General features: G+C 42.7%; 1 protein-coding gene across 1 annotated transcript; it reads left to right on the forward strand.

Annotated features, from left to right (window-relative positions):
- Positions 1 to 21,315: 21,315 nt before the first annotated feature.
- LOC102915641 (Na(+)/H(+) exchange regulatory cofactor NHE-RF3-like) lies at positions 21,316 to 23,167 on the forward strand. The gene has a single exon (XM_006974941.4). It carries the CDS (start codon positions 21,316 to 21,318, stop codon positions 22,873 to 22,875), a length of 1,560 nt encoding a protein of 519 aa, XP_006975003.1. The 3' UTR covers positions 22,876 to 23,167.
- The last annotated feature ends 274 nt before the right edge of the window (positions 23,168 to 23,441 follow it).

Below are 23,441 nucleotides of genomic sequence, written 5' to 3' on the forward strand. Positions count from 1 at the left end.
GGGAAAGCTGCACTATGCTCTTACTACTGTGTACTCTGAGTGTGGGTGGGGTGACTTGAAGTCTCTAAAGGACACTGTGTTTTATGGGTCTTAATGAGCTCTGTCTAGGGCACTATGAGCTCTATGAAGTTTGCTATGGCCTCAGCACATCTCACTGTGAGCCCTGTACAAGGCACTATGAGATACACCCGTACACTACTGTCTGTATGCTGCCGTGAGCTCTGAACAGGTATGTTGTGACATGAACAGAGGCACTGGGAATACAGGCAGGAGGCTGCGGGCTGTGACAGGAGGACAGCACACTATAACGTCTAAATGGGGTGCATCTGCAGATGCACTATGACACGAACACAAGGCACTGTGATGTCTAGATGGGGCACTAAGAACTCTGTAGGAGGCTGTGACAAGTGCACTGTGACAGGCGACATGGCCCTGTGATGTCTAGATAGGGCACTGTGAGCTCTGTAGAGGTGAACTGTGACATGAACGCAGAGAAATGTGATGTCAAGACGTGAGCTTCGTTGCAGTGCACTGTGAAATGAACACAGGGTACTGTGATGTCTACGTGGGGCTACTGTGTGCTCTGTACAGGTGCACATGTATCACAGGTGTACGGGTGACATGGACACAGGGCACTATGATGCTTTGTAAAGTTCCACTGGGACATGAACTCAAGGCACCGTGCTCTCTAGATGGTGTGGGTGCTTTGTCTCAGCACACTGTGACATGAATACTGAGCAATGTGATGTCAAAATGAGATACTGTGAGTTCTGTGCAGGTACATGGTGATGTGAAGACAGGTCACTGTGATGTTGAGACATAAAGACACCACCATGTCTAGAGAGAGCCCTGTGAGCTTGGCGCAGGTGCATTGTGACAATGCGAAGTGCTGTGATGTGGAGATGAGGCACTCTGATGTCTAGTACACTGTGTGCTTCAGAAAGACGCACTGTGAAGTGAACACTGAACACTGTGATGTCTACACTGGACACTGTCCTCTGAGCAGGTGACAGTGAAATGAATGCCTAGCACTGTGCTGCCTAGATGGGACACTGAGGTATATGCAAGTGCACTTTGACAGGAACACAGGGCACATGATGTCTAGACTGACCTGCGAGCACTGTGACATGATCACCAGAGACTGTGATGTATAGATGGTACTGTGAGCTCTGGGTAGATGAACTGCGACATGATCATAGCACACTGTTAAGTGTAGACATGACATTGTGAGCTCTGTTCCCGTGCCCTGTGACATGACACAGGTCAATGTGATGTCTATATGTGGCACTGTAGGCTCTGTGAAGATGCACTGTGACAGGAACACAGGGCCCCATGATGTCTGGGCAGGGTACCATGTGCTCTGTACAGGTGCACTGTGACAGGAACACAGGGCACTGGACATCTAGAACGGGCACTGTCAGTTCAGTACAGATGAACTGTGATCTTAACATAGGAATAGCTAGGCAGGATATTCAGTTTGCTCAGCAAAGATGAACTGTGGCATAAACAGAGGGCACTGTGGGTGTGTGAACAGAGTGCCATGAACTCAGTACAGGTGCACTGTGACAGGAACACAGGGTCCTGTGATGTCTAGGTGTTATACTGTGTGCTTTGTAAAGGTGCCCTGCGAAATAACACAGATGTCTCACTCTGTCCTGTTCTCTGAGCAGGTCATGATAAAATAAATGCATGGCACTGTGATGTTTAGCTGGGACACTGTTAGATATGTATGTGTGTACTATGACATAAACATAGTGCACTGTGATATCTACATGGGGCAATGTGAGTTCTATACAGGTGTGCCAGCACAAGAGCAGAGTGTACTGTATTGTCTAGACCAGTGTTCTCAACCTTCCTGATGCTGAGACCCTTTAACACAGTCCTCATTCTGTGGTGGCTCCCAACCATAAAATTATTTCATTGCTACTTCGTAACTATAGTTTGACTACTGTTATGAATCATAATGTAAATATCTGATATGTGACCCCTGTGAAAGAGTCATTTGACCCCCAATGGGGTCATGACCCACAGGTCAACAACCATTGATCTAGATATTACTGGGAGCCCAGTACAGGTACAAACACAGAAAACCGTGATGTCTGAACGATATACATGGGGTCAGTACAGGTGCACTGTGACATGAACATAAAGACACTGGTATATCTAGACCAGAAATTCTCAACCTGTGAGTCATGACCCCTTTGGGGATCAAACAACCCTTTCAGAGGGTCACCTGAGACCATCAGAAAACACAGGTGTTTACATTATGATTCATAGCATTAGCCAAATTACAGTTATGAAGTAGCAACAAAAATAGTTTTATGGTTGGGGGTCACCATAACAGGAGAAAGTATACTAACAGGTATTAGGAAGGTTGAGAATCACTGCTCTATATGGAGCACTGTGAGTTCTGTTACAGAGACACTGTGACATGAACACAGGGCACTGTGATAGATATACAGAATACTGTGTACTCTGTCCTGTTGTTTGAATCTTAGACAGTCTTTTAATAAAAAAAAAAAAAACAACCCAGAGCCAGATATCAGGGTGAAAGCTGAAAGATCAGAGAAGCAGAACAGCCAGCCACTAGCTCTTACCTCTACAAAATCCTCAGACTCAAGAGAGTGAGTTCCTGTTTCCTCACACTTTATATACCTTTCTCTGCCATGCCATATTATTTCCTGGGATTAAAGGCATGTTTGCTTCCCAAGTGCTGGGATTAAAGGTGTGTGCCACCACTGTCTGGCTCTGTGTCTAATCTAGTGGCTGACTCTGTCCTCTGATCCTCAGGCAAGTTTATTAGGGTACACAATATATCACCACATTTCTCTTTTTTGTCTAAAATAATAAAAGAAAGTTATAACTAATATAAGAAAAACTATAGCCGGGCGGTGGTGGCGCACGCCTTTAATCCCAGCACTCGGGAGGCAGAGCCAGGCGGATCTCTGTGAGTTCGAGGCCAGCCTGGGCTACCAAGTGAGTTCCAGGAAAGGCGCAAAGCTACACAGAGAAACCCTGTCTCGAAAAACCAAAAAAAAAAAAGAAAAACTATATACAATAAGTATATACAATATATACAGTCAAGAATTACATTAACAATGTCCAGTTCATTAACATTTGACAGATTCAGAGAAAATACTCCATTAATTATCCTGTTTTGGTGAGTCCAAAATATTGTACCTAATTCACTTTCTATCCTAACTTGTATTACCAACCCAAAACTATCTTTTTATGTCTTTCAAACTTATACGCTTTACACATCTTTAGTGAGTTTCTTTCTGAATTTGTTAACAAGGAAAACTATTACTATAACTATCTAATCTTCATTCCCTTAGAGACCTGAGAAGGAAATAATACTACCTAAGTAAGCAGGAAGTACAAACAAGTGACTTTCAAAAAATGTGAGAAATGACAGAAACAGCCGGCTGCCTGGACAGTCATCCAAGATTTCTCTGCAATGTTGGAGCATCAATCTTTGTCCTATAGGCCTAGCATATAGCTGACAGACTCGTCTATGAAGCAGGATTTTCTGAAGGGCCTTCCTGCCTTGTCTTGGCAAAGTTGACAGTCTTTTCTTTTGTGTCCTGCTTCTCCATTTTGGACAATAACTGTCAGCACTTGAGGCAAGGGTATTTTCTTGCCCAGTAGTCAACTTGCCACAAAGTAAGTAAATTCCATATGGAGTTTTTTTAATGCCCATCATCTTCTCTGAAGTAGATTGGTACTGCCAGAAACAGATATGTCTCATTGTCACAAAAAAAAAAACAATCTATATTATTAAAACATCTTAAATGCCATATTTTGTAGATCTCTGAAGTGTCTGAAGATGACCTGTTTATCTAAAATATATTTCTGTTTGACCTTGAAAACATACCTAATATGACTACAAGTTTGATTGTAATAGGTGACTAAATACTAAATTAGTTAGTAATAATAATTTTCAAGGACTAGAAATTTGCATTACATTGTTAAATGAGCTGTATAGGTATAATACCTTGAACAAGATTAGAAATATATGTACAGTATTTTCTAACAAAATAAATCTCAAATTTATATCAATATACATAATTTGTATATAATATATAAAATTCCAATCCAATGTAAAATATTTAAAACTAGTAGTTGCTTTCTAAAAAATAGATTCAATAATCTACCTTTTTATCTTATCATATCTATATCTTCCCTTTTTTCTTTTCAGAGTAGACTCAATAATCTACCCTTTATCCACCATTTCTATATTTTTTTCAGAGTAGATTCAATAATCTACCCTTGTATCCTATCATTTTTATATCTCTTTTTTATTCAGAGTAGATTCAATAATCTACCTCTTATCTACATCCTCTTTTATCTTTTAGAAAGAGATTGACTATGACCAATAACAATTTTTAACCAATCCCTAAACAAAGACAAGCATCCATAATCCATATTTTGGGAATGTGTGTGTAGTTTTCTAGGCTACTTCTGGCTGATTGGGGGCACTGGTAGTGTTATGGGGACACAAAGAAAATTTAGGATTATGGTCAAGTCCTAATTGAAGTAGTCTATGAGGCTGTATCATCTCAGCTAGCCATCTCGATATTGTCCTGGGCAGTTTGTAGTCCAAAGCTGATCTTTGGGTGGTGTTTGTCAGCTTGATGGCATTATCATAGTCCAGGTGGAATTGTGATTTTGGGATCACAGCATCTTTTCAAAGACTTCAAAGGTAACTATTAGGTATGGTCATGGTTCACTGCAGAAAATCTTTTTTTAGGACAAGTTTTCTGGATAATTTGTCCTTTTTCTTCAGATGTCTCATTTGTCCAGTGTTCTTTAGATTCCTTAACCTTCATTCTCCTGAAAGACAAAAACAAAACCCTCCCCCAACTCTATCTTTGGGTACTTTCCAAATCTAATCTTTATCAATTTTGATTTGTGGTTTCTCCTTGAGTTTTTGTTCTATTTTCTTTTTTTTTTTTTTGTGATATATATTTTTTATTTTACAATACCATTCAGTTCTACATATCAGCCATGGGTTCCCCTATTCTCCCCCCTCCCACGCCCTCCCCTTACCCCCAGCCCACCCTCCATTCCCACCTTCTCCAGGACAAGTCCTCCCCCGAGGACTGTGATCAACTTGGTAGACTCAGTCCAGGGAGGTCCAGTCCCTTCCTCCCAGACTAAGCCAAGTGTCCCTGCATAAGTTCCTGGTTTCAAACAGTCAACTCATGGAATGAGCACAGGACTTGGTCCCACTGCCTAGATGCCTCCCAAACTGATCAAGCCAATCAACTGTCTCACCTATTCAGAGGGCCTGATCCAGCTGGGAGCCCCTCAGCCTTTGGTTCATAGTTCATGTGTTTCCATTCATTTGGCTATTTTTTTTCAATAATTGAGTAAAACTGAAATTGATTATATGCCACAGTCATCCTAGGGACCTCCATGCTATATATATAGCTCTATGGTTCTATGGGTTGTGGTCTGATTGTTCATTTTATATCTAGAATCCACCAATGAGTGAGTACATACCATAACTGTCTTTCTGGGTTTGGGTTACCTCACTCAGGATGATTTTTTCTAGTTCCATCCATTTGCCTGCAAATTTCATGCTTTCAGTGTTTTTCTCTGCTGAGTAGTACTCCATTGTGTATATGTACCACATTTTTTTCATCCATTCTTCCGTTGATGGGCATCTAGGTTGTTTCCAGGTTCTGGCTATTACAAATAGTGCTGCTATGAACATAGCTGAGCATGTATCTTTATGGTATGTATCAGCATTCTTTGGGTATATGCCCAAGAGTGGGATGGCTGGGTCTTGAGGTAGTTCGATTCCTAATTTTCTGAGAAACCGCCATACTGATTTCCACAGTGGTTGTACAAGTTTACATTCCCACCAACAGTGGAGGAGCGTTCCCTTTGCTCCACATCCTCTCCAACATTGGTTGTCATTGGTGTTTTTGATCTTAGCCATTCTAACAGGTGTAAGGTGGTATCTCAGAGTCGTTTTGATTTGCATTTCTCTGATGATTAAGGATGTTGAGCATTTCTTTAAATGTCTTTCAGCCATTTGTAGTTCTTGTTTTGTGAATTCTCTGTTTAGCTCTTTAGCCCATTTTTTAATTGGACTGTTCAGTGCTTTGATGTCTAGTTTCTTGAGTTCTTTATATATTGTGGAGATCAATCCTCTGTCAGATGTGGGGTTGGTGAAGATCTTTTCCCAATCTGTTGGCTGTCTTTTTGTCTTATTGACTGTGTCTTTTGCCCTGCAAAAGCTTCTCAGTTTTGAGAGGTCCCATTTATTAATAGTTGTGCTCAGGGTTTGTGCTGTCGGTGTTTTATTTAGGAAATGGTCTCCAGTGCCAATGCGTTCAAGAGTGCTTCCTATCTTCTTTTCTATTAAGTTTAGTGTAACTGGATTTATGTTTAGGTCTTTGATCCACTTGGACTTGAGTTTTGTGCATGGTGACAGATATGGATCTATTTGTAATCTTTTACCTATTGACATCCAGTTATGCCAGCACCATTTGTTGAAGATACTTTCTTTGTTCCATTGTATAGTTTTGGCTCCTTTGTCAAAAACCAGGTGTTCATATGTGCATGGATTAATGTCAGGGTCTTCAATTCGATTCCATTGGTCCGTATGTCGGTTTTTATACCAGTACCAAGCTGTTTTTATTACTATAGCTCTATAGTAGAGTTTGAGGTCCGGGATGGTGATGCCTCCAAGGGTTGCTTTATCGTATAGGATTCTTTTAGCTATCCTGGGTCTTTTGTTTTTCCATATAAAGTTGAGTATTTTTCTTTCCAAGTCTGTGAAGAATTGTGTTGGGATTTTGATGGGGATTGCATTGAATCTGTAGATTGCTTTTGGTAAGATTGCCATTTTTACTATGTTAATCCTGCCTATCCATGAGCATGGGAGATCCTTCCATTTTCTGATATCTTCTTCAATTTCTTTCTTTAGAGATTTAAAGTTCTTATCAAAAAGGTCTTTCACTTGTTTAGTTAGTGTTATCCCAAGGTATTTTATATTATTTGTGGCTATTGTAAAGGGTGATGTTTCTCTGACTTCTTTCTCAGCCCTTTTATCATTTGTGTATAGGAGGGCTACTGATTTTTTTGAGTTGATCTTGTATCCTGCCACTTTACTGAAGGAGTTTATCAGCTGTAGAAGTTCCCTGGTAGAGTTTTTGGGGTCACTTATGTATACTATCATATCATCTGCAAATAGTGAAAGTTTGACTTCTTCCTTGCCAATTTGTATCCCTTTGATCTCCTTTTGTTGTCTTATTGCTCTAGCTAGAACTTCTAGTACTATATTGAATAAATATGGGGAGAGTGGACAGCCTTGTCTTGTTCCTGAATTTAGTGGTATCGCTTTGAGTTTCTCTCCATTTAATTTGATGTTTGCTGTTGGCTTGCTATAAATTGCTTTTATTATGTTTAGAAATGTTCCTTGTATTCCTATTCTTTCTAAGACCTTTATCATGAAGGGGTGTTGGATTTTGTCAAAGGCTTTTTCAGCATCTAGGGAGATGATCATGTGGTTTTTTTCTTTCAGTTTGTTTATATGGTGTATTACATTGACTGATTTCCATATGTTGAACCATCCTTGCATCCCTGGGATGAATCCTACTTGGTCGTGATGGATGATTGTTTTGATGTATTCTTGGATTCGGTTTGCCAATATTTTGTTGAGTATTTTTGCATCAATGTTCATGAGGGAGATTGGTCTGTAGTTCTCTTTCTTTGTTGCATCTTTGTGTGGTTTGGGTATCAGGGTAATTGTAGCCTCATAAAAAGAGTTTGGTAGTGTTCCTTCTGTTTCTATTGTGTGGAACACTTTGAAGAGGATTGGTATTAGTTCTTCTTTGAAAGTCTGGTAGAATTCTGCACTAAAACCATCTGGTCCTGGGCTTTTTTTAGTTGGGAGACTTTTGATGACTGTTTCTATTTCTTTAGGGGTTATTGGTCTATTTAAATGGTTTATCTGGTCTTGATTTAATTTTGGTATTTGGTATTTATCCAGAAAATTGTCCATTTCTTCCTGGTTTTCCATTTTTGTGGAGTACAGGTTTTTGAAGTATGATCTGATGATTCTCTGGATTTCCTCATTGTCTGTTGTTATGTCTCCCTTTTCATTTCTGATTTTGTGAATTTGGGTGTTCTCTCTTTGCTTTTTGATTAATTTGGCTAGTGGTTTGTCTATCTTGTTGATTTTTTCAAAGAACCAACTCTTTGTTTCATTGATTTTTTGTATTGTTCTCTTGTTTTCTATTTCATTGATTTCAGCCCTCAATTTGATTATTTCCTGGCGTCTATTTCTCCTGGGTGAGTTTGTTTCTTTTTGTTCTAGAGCTTTCAGTTGTGCTGTTAATTCATTGGTATGGGATTGCTCCATCTTCTTTATGTGTGCATTTAGAGCTATGAATTTTCCTCTTAGCACTGCTTTCATAGTGTCCCATAAGTTTGGGTATGTTGTACTTTCATTTTCATTGAATTCTAGGAACTCTTTAATTTCTGTCTTTATTTCTTCCTTGACCCATTGATGTTTCAGGTGGGTATTATTCAGTTTCCATGAGTTTGTGGGTTTTCTATAATTTTTGTTGTTATTGAGTTCTAACTTTAAGGCATGGTGGTCTGATAAGATACAGGAGGTTATTCCAATTTTTTTGTATCTGTTGAGATTTGTTTTGTGTCCAAGCATGTGGTCAATTTTTGAGAAGGTTCCATGGGGTGCTGAGAAGAAGGTATATTCTTTTGTGTTAGGATGGAATATTCTGTAGATATCTGTTAGGTCCATTTGAGTCATAACATCTGTTAGGTCCTTTATTTCTTTGTTAAGTTTCAGTCTGGTAGATCTATCTTTTGGTGAGAGTGGTGTGTTAAAGTCTCCCACTACTAATGTGTGGGGTTTGATGTGCGTTTTAAACTTTAGTAGTGTTTCTTTTATGAATGTGGGTGCTTTTGTATTTGGAGCATAAATGTTTAGAATCGAGACTTCATCTTGGTGGATTTTTCCTGTGATGAATATGTAATGTCCATCCTGGTCTCTTTTGATTGATTTTAGTTTGAAGTCTATTTTATTAGATATTAGGATAGCTACACCAGCTTGTTTCTTAGGTCCATTTGCTTGGAAAACCTTTTCCCAGCCCTTTACTCGGAGGTAGTGTCTGTCTTTGGAGTTAAGGTGTGTTTCTTGTATGCAGCATATGGATGGGTCCTGTTTTCTAATCCATTCTGTTAGCCTGTGTCTTTTTATAGGTGAGTTGAGACCATTGATATTGATGGATATTAATGACCAGTGATTGTTAATTCCTGTTATTTTTTTGGTTGTGTTGTGTTGTCCTTCTGTGGTGTATGTTGGTGTAGGATTATCTATTGCTTGATTTTTCATGGATGTGTTTAGCTTCTTTGGGTTGAATTTTCCCTTCTAGTGCTTTCTGTAGGGCTGGGTTTGTGGACAGGTATTGATTAAATCTGGTTTTATCCTGGAATATTTTGTTTACTCCGCCTATGGTGATTAAGAGTTTTGCTGGGTATAATAGTCTGGGTTGGCATCCATGGTCTCTTAGTGTCTGCATGAGGTTTGTCCATGATCTTCTATCTTTCATAGTCTCTATTGAGTAGTCTGGTGTTATTCTGATGGGTTTGCCTTTATATGTTACTTGGTCCTTTTCCTTTGCAGCTCTTAATATTTTTTCTTTATTCTGTGTGTTTAGTGTTTTGATTATTATGTGGCGAGGGGACTTTTTTTTTGGATCCAGCCTATTCAGTGTTCTGTAAGCTTCTTGTATCTTCATAGGTATTTCTTTCTTTAGGTTAGGAAAGTTTTCTTCTATGATTTTGTTGAATATATTTTCTGTGCCTTTGAGTTGGTATTCTTCTCCTTCTTCTATCCCTATTATTCTTAGGTTTGGTCTTTTCATGGTGTCCCAAATTTCCTGGACGTTTTGTGTTAGGACTTTTTTGTCTTTATTGTTTTCTTTGACTGACGAATCTATTTTCTCTATCGTGTCTTCAGTGTCAGAGATTCTCTGTTCCATCTCTTGCAATCGGTTGGTTATGCTTGTTTCTGTAGTTCCTGTTCGTTTTGTCAGGATTTCTATTTCCAGCATTCCCTCAGCATGTGTTTTCTTTATTGTCTCAAATTCATTTTTCAGATCTTGGAATGTTTCTTTCATCTGTTTAATTGCTTTTTCTTGGCTTTCTTTGATTTCTTCCCATTTTTTGTTCGTTTTTTCTTCCATTTCTTTAAGGGAGTTTTTTATTTCCTCTTTAATGGAGTTTTTCATTTCCTCTTTAAGGGAAGTTTTTATTTCCTCTTTAAGGGAGTTTTTTATTTCCTCTTTAAGGAAAGTTTTTATTTCCTCTTTAAGGTAGTTTTTCAATTCCTCTTTAAGGAAAGTTTTTATTTCCTCATTGAGGGAATGTTTTATTTCTTCTTTAAGGGCCTCTATCATCTTCTTAATGTCATTTTTAGGGTTGATTTCTTCTGCTTCTTCTGTCATGGTATGTTTAGGTCTTGCAGGTGTAGAATCACTAGGTTCTGATGTTGCCATATAGGTCTTTATGTTGTTGCCTGTATTTTTGCACTGGCGTCTGCTCATCTCTTCCTCTGTGAGGTGCAGGTGGTGTCTGTGTCTGAGAGTGCCTCTCTTGTTCTAATTTTTAGTCTTGGTTTAGTAGTGGTTCTTGGTTAAATTGGTGCTATTGGGCTATTTCTTCAGGGGCAGCTGATTTCGATCGGTGAATTATATACTTATGATTCTGGTGATCTGGTTTGGTGTCTGGGTAGCGCCTTCTTCTGTGTTCTCAGGTCACTTTTTGTTCATTTGTCAACTCCTCAGCTGATCTTGTTTCTTCAGACTTTAAACTGTAGGCATCTGAATCCTCTCCCAGATGGGTTTCAGCTGAGCAGGGTAGTCTCACCAACACCTCCAAGTTGTTGGGTTTCACAGGATCAGCAGCTGGGCCCTGGGTTGTCCTCAGATGGAGTGTTCAGATTCATTCTGGTTCTGACCCACGGAGATAGCTTCTTCCCCAGTTGTTGGGGTTAGGGGCGTCCCTGTTCCAAGCTGCGTCTGCTTGTCTCCGTCCCTGGGCCTGTTTACCTCTGCGGTCCTCCGCCGGGCCTGTGGTCCCTGTCAGCTGCCGCTGGTTCTGTCTGCCTCTGGGGGCCGCCACCGGGCCTGAATGTCTCTGTCGGCCGCTGCCGCCGGGCACGTCTACCTCAGCGGGCTGCCGCTGGGTCCGTCTACCTCCACAGGCCGCCGCCACAGGCCTACCTGCGTCTGCTTGTCTCCGCTGCCGGGCCTGTCTACCTCTGTGGACCGCCGCTGGGCCTGAATGTCTCTGCCGGGTGCCGCCGGGTCTGAATATCCCTGTCGGCTGCCGCCGCTGGGCACGTCTACCTCAGCGGGCTGTTGCTGGGCCCGTCTACCTCCGCGGGCCGCCGCCGCAGGCCTACCTGCGTCTGCTTGTCTCTGCCGCCGGGCCTGTCTACCTCTGTGGGCCGCTGCTGGGCCTGAATGTCTCTGCTGGCTGCCGCCGGGCCTGAATGTCCCTGTTGGCCGCTGCCGCCGGGCCCGTTTACCTCAGCGGGCCGCTGCTGGGCCCGTCTACCTCTGTGGGCCGCCGCTGGGCCTGAGTGTCTCTGCCAGCTGCCGCCGGGTCTGAATATCCCTGTCGGCTGCCGCCGCTGGGCCCGTCTACCTCCACGGGCCCCCGCCACAGGCCTACCTGGGTCTGCTTGTCTCCGCCGCCGGGCCTGTCTACCTCTGTGGACCGTCGCTGGGCCTGGATGTCTCTGCCGGCTGCCGCCGGGTCTGAATATCCCTGTCGGTTGCCGCCGCTGGGCCCATCTACCTCCACGGGCCCCCGCCACAGGCCTACCTGCGTCTGCTTGTCTCTGCCGCCGGGCCTGTCAACCTCTGTGGGCCGCCGCTGGGCCTGAATCGGAGTCTTCACATGCTGCTTGTCCTTGTTCTATTTTCTAAAGTTGTTCTATCATCTTAAGCAGTATGGCTTTTTACAATAGGCACTAGGTTCTTTAATTCCTCTGGGAAGGAATTTCTTCTATGATGGCAGGAAAGAACTGAACTGAAATTGTCATGAGGGCCAGCAAGAGGTTCCTCAGGGAGGTTCCTGATGGCAAAGGCAAAGGATTACCTTGTCTGTCCCTTGTTGATCTGCATTCATTAGTCCAGTGTCTGCCTTTGCCACACCTTCTGCAGAATCCAGAAGGGAGGAGTGTTCTGTTGCTGTTATTTCTTGAATAAACCTTGTTTCTAGGAATGCCCTGTTTACAGTCCCTTTTTAGGTGACCTTGTTTACCACAATTGAAACATTTGACATTACTATTTTTCTTCAAACCTCTGGAAATCACCTCTCCTATTCAAGCATCATCATGGTCATGAGATTCAATATTAATTTTATCTCAACTCCATTCCTCCAAGGATGCTTATCTCCCCTTTAACAGCCTAATTACCCTTTTGCATTGTGCATTAGCATTTTCAAAAGCCAGAGATTCAATTATTATCTGACTAGCTTTTGAATTTGGTATCATTCTATTTACTGCTAAAGTCTGTCTTTGTAAGAAATCAGTGAAGGTTTCTTTTGGGCCATGTATAACTTTTGTAAATGACTCAATTTTATTTCCTATATCTTCAATTTTGTCCCAAGCATTCAAGGCTGCCATTTGGCATAAAGCCAGGGTGTGGTCATCATATAGAGATTACCTTTCTACATTAATTAGCACAATCTCCCTCTCCAAAAAGTTGATCTTGGGAGATTCCCATACCTCTAGCCCTATTCCATTGTTCAATGGTCTTAGCCTCCTTCTTCTACCAGGTCCTCCACTGTAATTGGGTACCAGCCTCTAAGACTGCTGTAACCAAATCTCTTCAGTCTTGAGGGATCATTCGGTTACAAGTTGACCACAAGTTTAATATCTGCTTCACAAATGGAGAATGCATACCATATGACAGTATAGCTTCTTTGAATCCCCTCAAATCTAACATTTGCATAGGAGTCCAGTCAGCTCTTACACAGCCTTGAGCACTTGGCAGTTCCTGTAAGGTTACTAGGTAGATTAAGGTTGGCTGTTTGAAAGCCTTAGGCTGTTTCTCTGTAACCATATAATATAATGCTGAGATTGGTTCACCTTTAAATTCTTCTGTCTGGGTCTCAATATATCTATGATCTGTTTTAACAAATTTTTCTAAAACTTTTATCTTGGCACTCATATTAACCAACATTTTTAATGATAAAACAAAAATGATAAAACAAATAATATTTATAATTGACATTACATAAATCCCATCTACATTAATTATCCTCTCATTTAATTGTTCCATTTTCAGACTGCTTAATGTATAGTCAGACAGCGGCCAAACCCCCTCCATTGTAAAAATGTTTCCCATTTTTCAATGTGGGGAAAAAACTTTCTTTTAACTAATTCCTCCCTTTAAGAAATCCCAGTTGACTCACCAAGTCTGCTGACAGTGATGATTCAGATGATGGTGTGGCAGCAGTCTGAGCAGAGGGCTCAGAGAAAGCCACGACCCACCCAGAGAGGGGAGAAGCCAAAGAGCCAGCAGTGTGCATGGGAAATGTGCAAAAGCAGCTAATTCCTGCATGTTTGGAGCCTGGGCCTGGGGAGTTCGCTGCAGAGAGGCTGCAACAGAAACTTAGCCAGTGGGTTAGGAATTCTGGCCCACGCGGTGTGGAGACTCCAGCCACATGCAGCTTGGGCCTGAGCCAGGGCCTGCAACATCACAGGCAAGCAGCTTTTTTGTGAATTTGTGCCCCACAAGTTGGACACCAGATGTCATTTGAATCTTAGATGGTCTTTTAATAAAAAACCAAAGCCATATCAGGGTGAAAGCTGAAAGATCAGAGAAGCAGAACAGCCAGCCACTAGCTCTTATCTCTACAAAATCCTCAGACTCAAGAGAGTGAGTTCCTGTTTCTTCACACTTTATATACCTCTCTCTGCCATGCCATATTATTTCCTGGGATTAAAGGTGTGTGTGCTTCCCAAGCAAAGGCATGAGATCTCAAGTGCTGGGATTAAAGGTGTGTGCCACCACTGCCTGGCTCTATATCTAATGTAGTGGCTGGCTCTGTCTTCTGATTCTCAGCAAGTTTATTAGGGTTCACAATGTATCACCACACCGTCCAGGTGCACTGAGACATAAATATAGACCACTGTGAGGTTTAGACAGGGCACTATGTGGTCAGTGCTGATACACTGTGACATGAGCGTGGGGCATCATGCTGTCTGCATGGTACTCTGTGCTCTATAAAGGTGCACTGTGACATGAACACGGGACAATATAATGTCTAGATAGGGTACTCTGAGCTTCGTGCAGTTTCATTATGACATGCATACAGGACACTGGGATGACTAGACAGAGCTCAGTGAACTCAGTACGTGTGCACTGTAACAGCAGCACAGGGAGTTGTGTTGTCTGGATGGGGTACCATAAGCTCTGTGTAGGTGCACTGCGGCATGATCTCAGGACAGTGTGACATCTAGTCCACAGTGTGACTGTGGACTCTATACAGGTATCCTGTGACATGAGCACAGGGTACCATGATGTCTAGACCAAGTACTGTCTGTACAGATGTACTGATACAAACACAGTGTACTTTGATGTCTAGATGGGTTACTATGAACTCTGCATAGATGTACTGTGTCATGGGACACCATTATATCTACAAGGTACACCTATGTTAAGATCACAGTTCATCTGTACAGAGCTGACAGTGTCCATTCTAGACATCCAGTGCCCTGTGTTCCTGTCACAGTTAACCTGTACAGAGTGCACAGAACCCTGTCAAGACATCACAGGTGCTCTGTGATCTGCAGATAGGGCACCATGGTGCCTAGACTGTGTTCCCTATATACATGCACAGTGGCATGATCCCAAGACACTGTGATATCTATACAGGGTACTGTGTGTTCTGTAACTTGAACATGGGGCACTATTATGTCTAGATAGGGTCTTGTGTGCTCTGTAAAGGTCCATTGTGACATGAATACAGGGAACTGTGATACTGAGATAGGACACTGTGAGCTCTGTACAGGTGCACTGTCATAAACATGGGGCACTGTGATGTCTTCACTGGACACTGTGAACTTGACATAGGTGGACTGTGATGTGAATGCAGGTTACCTTGATGTCTAGATGGGGTACTCTGTGTTCTGTGCATGAGCAGTGGGAGCTCTGTATAGGTGCATGTCATGAACACAATGCACTGTGATTGTTGGATGGGTGCTATGAGCTCTGTACATGTGCTCTATGGTTTGTATATTTGTACAGTATGATGTCTACACCTGTGCATTCAGACCTTTTTATAGGAGTCTCTGCCACCTACGCAGTGTGCTCTGGGCTCTGGCCTAGGAACTTTGTGCTGTGTTCAGGAGTACTGTGAGTTCTTAGCAAGGAACTACAAGTTTTATAGAGGCCTCTATGGACTCTTTACATTGACTTCTATACTAGCATACTATGAATTCTACCTCAGGGCACCATGAGCTCTATGTCTGACATTATGAGCTCTGTACCCACATACTATGAGCTCTGTACCCACGTACTATGAGCTCTGTACCCACATACTATGAGCTCTGTACCCACATACTATGAGCTCTGTACCCACGTACTATGAGCTCTGTACCCACATACTATGAGCTCTGTACCCACATACTATGAGCTCTGTACCCACATACTATGAGCTCTGTACCCATGTACTATGAGTTCATGCATTATGAGCTCTGCACCCATGTGCTGTGAGCTCTATGGAAATCAATGTGGTCATCCTCAAAAAGCTGAAAATCAATGTACTATAAGATCTAGCTATACCTCTCTTACTCAGAGATATTTATTCATCCATGTTCATTGCTGCTCTATTCATAATAGCCAGAAACTGGAAACAGCCTAGATGTCTGACCTCTGATGAATGGAGAGTGAAAATGTACTATATTTGTACAATTTAATACTTTTTAGCTATTTAAGAAATAGGAAATTCTAAAATTTTCAGGTAAGTGGGTGGAGCTAGAAACAATGATCCTGAATGAGATAACCTAGCCTCAAAATTATGAATATTGTCTTTTTGTGTGGATGTTAGCTTTTAAGATTTAGATATGTTTCAGTATGATAACCACTGAGGTTAGGTAGCTAGTAAGGGGCCAGGGGCCAGGAGATCTTCCAAGGAAATAGGATATGCTGTTATAAAGAGATGAATGGGGGATGAACTGGAATAGGAGAATTAAATGGGGGGATGGGCAAGGTAAAGGAGGGAATATGGAGAGGGACAACTTACACTAAAGGCTGTTTGAAAAGCCATATGGAAACCCCACATGTATATATGGATTTTTGTGATATTTTACTATTTCCTTCTTGGGTCTCTGAGGGAGTTGAAAATCAGATAGTTATGGTTATAGTTATAGTTAGTTGAAAATTAGTAGTTATAGTTTTCCTTGTTAAGAATTTCAGAAAAGAAACTCACTAAAGAGGTGTAAGTGTATAAATTTGAAAGATATTATAAGATAGTTCTCTGTTAGTAATATAAGTTAGGATAAAAAATGAATCAGGTACATTTTGGACTTACCAAAATAGGACAGAAAATGGAATATTTTCTCTGAGTTTGTCAAATGTCAATGTCAAATAGACTAGACATTGTTGAGGTATTTATTGCTTATATTTATTGTATATGATTATTGTACTTATTGTATATAGTTTTCCTTATATTAGTTATAGGGTTTTTTTTCTTTTTTCTTTTTATTAGAATGAAGGGGAAAATGTGGTGATATTTTATTCATGATGAAATGTGATATTTTATTTGTATGTTAATAAATAACGTTGGCTGGAGATCAGAGGTCAAATAGCCATTAAGCAGAAGTCTGGCAGTGGTAGCACACACCCTTAATCTCTGTGTGGTTAAGGACACACCCAATTGTGGTGACATGAGCCTTTAATCCCAGTACCAACCATAGAGACCTGGAGGTCTGTATAGACAGGCAGTGATGAGGAAGTCATGTGGTTGGGTTTAGAGCCAATGAGAAGGCAGAACAGAAAGGCAATCAAAAGACAAATCAGATAGGAAGAAGCTCTCTCTCTCTCAGGGGAAGCTACTGCTGGTGGTAAGATAAAGCTAGTTGTGGCTCTCTGATTTCTTTGGCTATTACCTCTGTATTTGGCTCTGTGTTTCTTATTTACTAAGACTGTTTAGAATTTTGTCTACAGAATTTAAATGGAGTCACCAAATAATAGGGAAGACAGTGCCCCAACTAGAAATTTTATGCCCCCAAATAAAACCTCCAGTGACAGGAATGGGCTACTTCCTATTGAGCCGTTGGCCAAAGGGTCCCAAAGTTTCCTCAAATACCTCAAATATCACAGGCTATTACCAAGACCATTTGCTACTCTCTATAAACTGACGTAAGACCTGTTCCTGAAGACACAGCTTACTTACGTCATCAAGCATGGGAAGATTGAGCTGGTGCCCAACTAGAAACTTCACCACTGCTGCCTAGTGTTCATGGTATGGGGAGGTACTTTATACACCAGAGGGCAAAAGCTATCATCAGTATCAGCCAGCCACAAATCCTGCCACCTACAACAGTGACCCACCTGCAAGATATACTGGTGTAAGTGTCGAACAAACGTCATGGGGGTAACTAACTACATGCTGACTGGATTTGAGGCCTGCTCCATGAGATGGAGTCCATACCTGACACTGCTAAAGTGGTTAAGAACAAAAGACTAGGTAAGTCATGACCCTATGGGGAAACCTACCTACTATTATTATTCTGCTAAAGCATGGTTCTCAACCTTCCTAATGCTGAAGCCCTTTAACACAGTTCCTGATGTTGTGGTGACCCCTAACCATAAAGACTAGATAGCCCAGAGACCTAGGGTAAAATCAAATAATACTGACCAAAAAAAGAAAAAATAGTAATGATAAAGTGACTCCTAATAACTCTGCTATGCTCATAGATCAGTGCCCTGCTCGGCCATCATCAGAGAAGCTTCCTCCTGTGGCAGATGGGAACAAATATAGCAATTCACAGCCAGATATGATATACAGAGTGAGAGAGGTTGGAACACTCAGCCCTAAGGGATATTCCCATCAAATACCTCCTCTCCAAGCTCTGGGAACCCCATAGAAGAGGAGCTGGAAATAGTGTAAGAGCCAGAGGGGATGGAGGACTCCAAGAAAAAAAGGCTCTGTAAATCAGTGGTTCTCAGCTTTCCAAATGCTGCAACTCTTTAATACAGTTCCTTGTGTTATAGTGACCCCCCCAACCATAAAAATTTTTATTGCTACTTCATAACTATAATCTTGCTACTGTTGTGAAGTGTAATGTAAATATCCATGTGTTCCAATGTTCTTAGGTGATCCTTTCTTCTTAGGTGATCCCTGTGAAAGGGTTGTTTGATCTACAGGGGCTTATGACCCACCAGTTTGAGAACCACTGTGCTAAAGGAACATAGTAATAAAATGACTCCTAATGACATATTGCTATACCCATGGACCAGTGCCTTGCTCAGTCCTCATCAGAGAAGCTTCTTGTGGGACATAGGAATTAAGACAGACTTACAACTAGACATGTGCAGAGTGAGTGAATTTAGATCACTCAGTCCTAAACGGGATATCTTCATCAAACCCTTCCCCTCAAGGACCAGGGATCCATGTGGAAGAGGAAGTAGAAAGACTAATAGCTAGAAATGGCATATGACTCACTCCAATGAAACAGCACCATCCAGACACAGCAGGGCTGATGCACATATGAACCCACAAAGCTTGTGATAGCATGCACAGGACTGGCACAGGTTCAAACCAAGAAAAATCCAGCACCGAGAAAGGGAAGTGGACACAAAGTTCCAACCCTAACCAAGAAGCTGTTTGCAGTTTACACCTGAGCGTATCAACCACACTCCAGCACAGGCCCCATGCCCAGGAGTAACTGGACAGTATAAAATAGGTGCCATGGTTTTTATGTGCTTTTTGTTTGGTTTTGGTATCTTTTTGTCTTACTGGTTGTTTTTGTTTTGATTTTTTGAGAGGGATGAGGAAATAAAGTGAGGCTGGGTGGGAAGGGAAGGGGGGAGAATCTGGGAGGAGTTGGAGGAGGGGAGAGAATATAATCAAAATAATCAGAAGCTATAACCACAAAGTCTCACCAGCATGAGTGCCCAAATGTGAACTGAACAAGGATGACACCAACGAGCATGCCAAACTGGATGGGCATAAGTCCACAGGGCCTCAACCCTACACAAATAACAACAGGCAACTGAGGAAAGCTGGGCTGGAGAGAGGTGATCCTCCCCAGGGAAAAACACGCCAATTGGTTGTTCAGTGCCAAAAGGTCAGTCTGTCACTACAGTTCACATTAACTGAGAGCAAATGGTCTGAAGAACACACTCCGGGAAAGACTGGCATGTGACACTGCTATTGAATCTTCAAGGGTGAGATCTTATGCTCAGGAGAGTAAGGCCTATGCTTGAAAGAGCAGACACAGACCCAACTCCTCATGACAGGAAGATGCCCGACTCTGTGAGCTGTGGAAGAGAGGAAAATGTAAGACCCACAGAGAGAAAATAGGCTTCTGTCTTCACCTCAAGCATCCTGGAGCAGAGCTGGGGTGCAGCTCAATCTTGTCAGCATGTACAAGACCCTGCACTCAACCCCCAACACCTCAGATAGCTATGAGGTACTCCTGGGGGACACAGGGGTTAAGGCTACCCCTCTATTGGAAGTTGAGAAGCTTAGGCACAAGATTACAGACAAGAGGCCTTTGGCAATATTGCCACAAAACATTCCTCAAAGAGGTGGGGCCTGCTGACCTGCAGCATGGCAGACCATCTTGTTCACCTTCAGAGCACAGGCCACCTCATCATCTCAGAACTTACTAAAGGCTTTTTTCATTTTCAACCTGTTCTCGGTTGCTAAGGGAGAACATCTTTGGCCAAGGCGTATGTTCTCTGGGAAGTCCAGAGAATAGAAATATAAAATAATAGAGGGCTTACTTAATGTGTATACTTAATTTCTTCATTAAGATGTAAAGATCTGGCTAAAGAAAGCAGAAGCAGTTTGAGTAGATGACTCAGTCAGTAAAGTGCTTGCTGCAAAACCATGAGGACCTGAGTTTGGATCTCTAGCACCCACACTTTAAAAAAAAGGCCAAGTATGTGTCTGTACCCCCAGCATGGGGGGTAAGCAAAAACAGGAGACTCCTGGGGCACCACTGGCCAGCAAGACTAGCTGAACTGGTAAGCTTCAAGTTCAGTTGTGTCTCACAACAACAAGGTGGAGAATGATGAGGATACTTCATATCAAATTTGTGGCCCTCTTATGTGCACACATTGGCCAGAGCATGCACATGTGATGTGTGTGCACATACATGCACACACACACACACACACACACACACACACACACACACACAGAAAATAAGAAAAAAAGTTGAAGGTACTACTTACCCCACTTACCCAGCTGGGAATTACGCAGCTGCATTTCTGAACCTGCCCCTTCTCAGTTACTTCATCTGCTCTTGTCAACCATCCTGCTGTTGTGGGATGTTTGTACACTGTGAAGATGTATTGCTGTGATTGGTGTAATAAGAAGCTGAACAGCCAAGAGCTAGTCAGGGAAGATAGACTTCCAGGCAGAGAGAGGAGGAGGATAATCAAGGAACACAGGAGATGCCATGGAGATGTAGGAGTCAGACACATAGAATTGGAGAGAGAGAAAAGCCATGTGGTAGAATGTAGATTTAAAATCATGGGTTAATTTAAGTTATAAGAGCTAGTTAGGAGCAAGCCTAAGCTAAGACCGAGCTTTCATAATTAATAGTAAGTCTCCATGTCATTATTTGTGAGCTGGCGGCCCAAAGTAAAGTCCATCTACATATGTCGTCCAATGTGGGGCATGTATTTCCACATAGGACCCAAGAAAGCTTTAAAAAGAAGTTTCAAACACACAAACATGGAGCCAAACATGGCTTCCTAGTCCCTCAATCAAAAAGTGATCCAGACTGAAAAACAAAAACAAAAACAAAAAACCTTTAAACAGATACAGTAAAAACTTGGAATAGACAGTCATAAAAAATTAAGAGTTTAAAAATAATAAAATCTGGTTGAAACTGTGCACTCAGAAGTAAGAGGACGGATTTTTGCAACATGAGGTAGCATTATGCCCTGAACATTTACCACATCTGGATGGCTATAAAAGTCTTCTTGGAAGCTGGAGAGATGGCTCAGTTGTGAAGAATGTGCCCTGCTCTTGCAGGAGACTGGAGTTTGGTTCCTTGTACCCAAATGGAGACAGGAAATGGCCTCCACCTTCAGCCCCAGAGAGTGTAAATTGTCCAAACAAGAGGGGCAGAACTATGGCTTCTTCCTGCGCATTGAGAAGGACACTGATGGCCACCTGGTCCGGGTGATTGAGAAGGGGAGCCCCGCAGAGAAAGCAGGGCTCCTGGATGGGGACAGAGTTCTCAGGATCAACGGTGTCTTTGTTGACAAGGAAGAGCACACACAGGTGGTGGATCTGGTCAGAAAGAGCGGGAATTCAGTGACTCTGCTGGTTCTGGATGGAGACTCCTACGAGAAGGCTATAAAAAAAAAGGTGGACTTGAAAGAATTGGATCCGATCCAGAGGGAGCCAGCTTTGAATGATAAGAAACCAGGTCCTGTAATGAATGGGGCAGTGGAGACGTGCGCCCAGCCACGGCTCTGCTACCTGGTGAAGGAGGGCAGCAGCTTCGGCTTCTCTCTGAAAACCATCCAAGGCAAAAAGGGCGTGTACCTGACTGACATCACACCTCAGGGAGTGGCCATGAGGGCTGGGGTCCTGGCCGACGATCTCTTGGTTGAAGTGAACGGAGAAAACGTAGAGAACGCCAATCACGAGGAAGTGGTGGCGAAGGTGAAGAAGGCGGGGAGCCGTATCGTGTTCCTCCTTGTGGACAAGGAGACTGCCAAGCGCCATGATGAACAGAAGACACAGTTCAAGAGGGAAACGGCCAGTCTGAAACTGCTGCCCCACCAGCCCCGGGTGGTGGAGATCAGGAAGGGAAGCAATGGCTACGGGTTCTACCTGAGGGCAGGCTCTGGACAGAAAGGTCAGATCACCAAGGACATAGAACCTGGAAGTCCAGCCGAGGCAGCTGGCTTGAAGAACAACGACTTGGTGGTCGCTGTCAATGGCGTGTCCGTGGAAGGCCTCGATCACGACAGTGTAGTGGAAATGATCAAGGAGGGCGGAGAGCAGACCACACTGCTGGTGGTGGACAAAGAGGCGGACAGCATCTATGGACTGGCTCGTTTTTCTCCACTTCTCTACTGCCAAAGTCAAGAACTGCCCAATGGTTCTGTCGGGGAAGCTGCAGCTCCTGTGGCTGCTCCTCTGGAGGCCACAAGTCCAGACACTGTGGAGGATGCGGGGGACCATAAACCCAAGCTCTGTAGACTGATTAAAGTCGACGACAGCTATGGTTTCCACCTGAATGCCATTCGGGGTCAGCCAGGCTCCTATGTCAAAGAGGTACAGGAGGGTGGCCCTGCGGACAAGGCTGGGCTGGAGAACGAGGACGTCATCATTGAAGTGAACGGGGAGAGCGTGCAGGAGGAACCCTACGAGAAAGTGGTGGACAGGATCAAGAGCAGCGGGGAGCACGTCACTCTCCTGGTCTGTGGAAAGAAGGCCTACAACTACTTCCAAGCTAAGAAAATCCCCATCTTTTCCTCCATGGCTGACCCCCTGGACGCCTGTTCTGAGGACAGAGGAGGAATGTCAGCAGAGTCAGAGCTTGACCCCCACACAGCAAGAGAACGAACTCACAGCACAGCCTCTCATTCTTCTTCCAACTCTGAAGACACAGAGATGTGATGAGAACTAACGGTGGTTTTGGCTACTGAATTCCTCTTGCATGTCCAGGAACTGCCTTTTCAAGGAAGGCGCTCCCTGCTGGCCCCATTCGACCTCTAGAATCACTCATTCCAGTGTCGGTCTGCCTTTGTAAGGGCTGCTCAATTTAGCTGGAGGGAGTGGCCAGGTTCTTTCTATGTGATATCTGCCCAAGTACAACTTTCCATTTTTGCTGTATGCATCTTGAGCACCAGAGATGATTCATTTGTGTATGTGTGAGTGTGACTAATAAAAGTTTCAAGCAGAAAAAAAAAAATAATAAAATCTTAAAAGAGAGAGTAAAGAAATATTTTAAAAAGCCATGTAAAGATGGGAAATACACAGGGCATCTGGATCCTGTATGGTGTTTTGTTGACTTTGAATTTTTTGAATGCTGCTGAGTGAATGGCAACTGCTGAGAGACATTGAATTTTGAAAGGGACTGATGAAGTAAACCAGCCTATATACTTTAGAGGTGTCTCAGCTTCAGAATGGAAGTCAGAAAATGTGTTGCATTGGGCGAGAGATTATGCCTTTGTTTCCACAAA

This window comes from Peromyscus maniculatus, chromosome 2 (assembly GCF_049852395.1).
Source record: "Peromyscus maniculatus bairdii isolate BWxNUB_F1_BW_parent chromosome 2, HU_Pman_BW_mat_3.1, whole genome shotgun sequence".
In the NCBI taxonomy this organism is placed as follows: domain Eukaryota; kingdom Metazoa; phylum Chordata; class Mammalia; order Rodentia; family Cricetidae; genus Peromyscus; species Peromyscus maniculatus.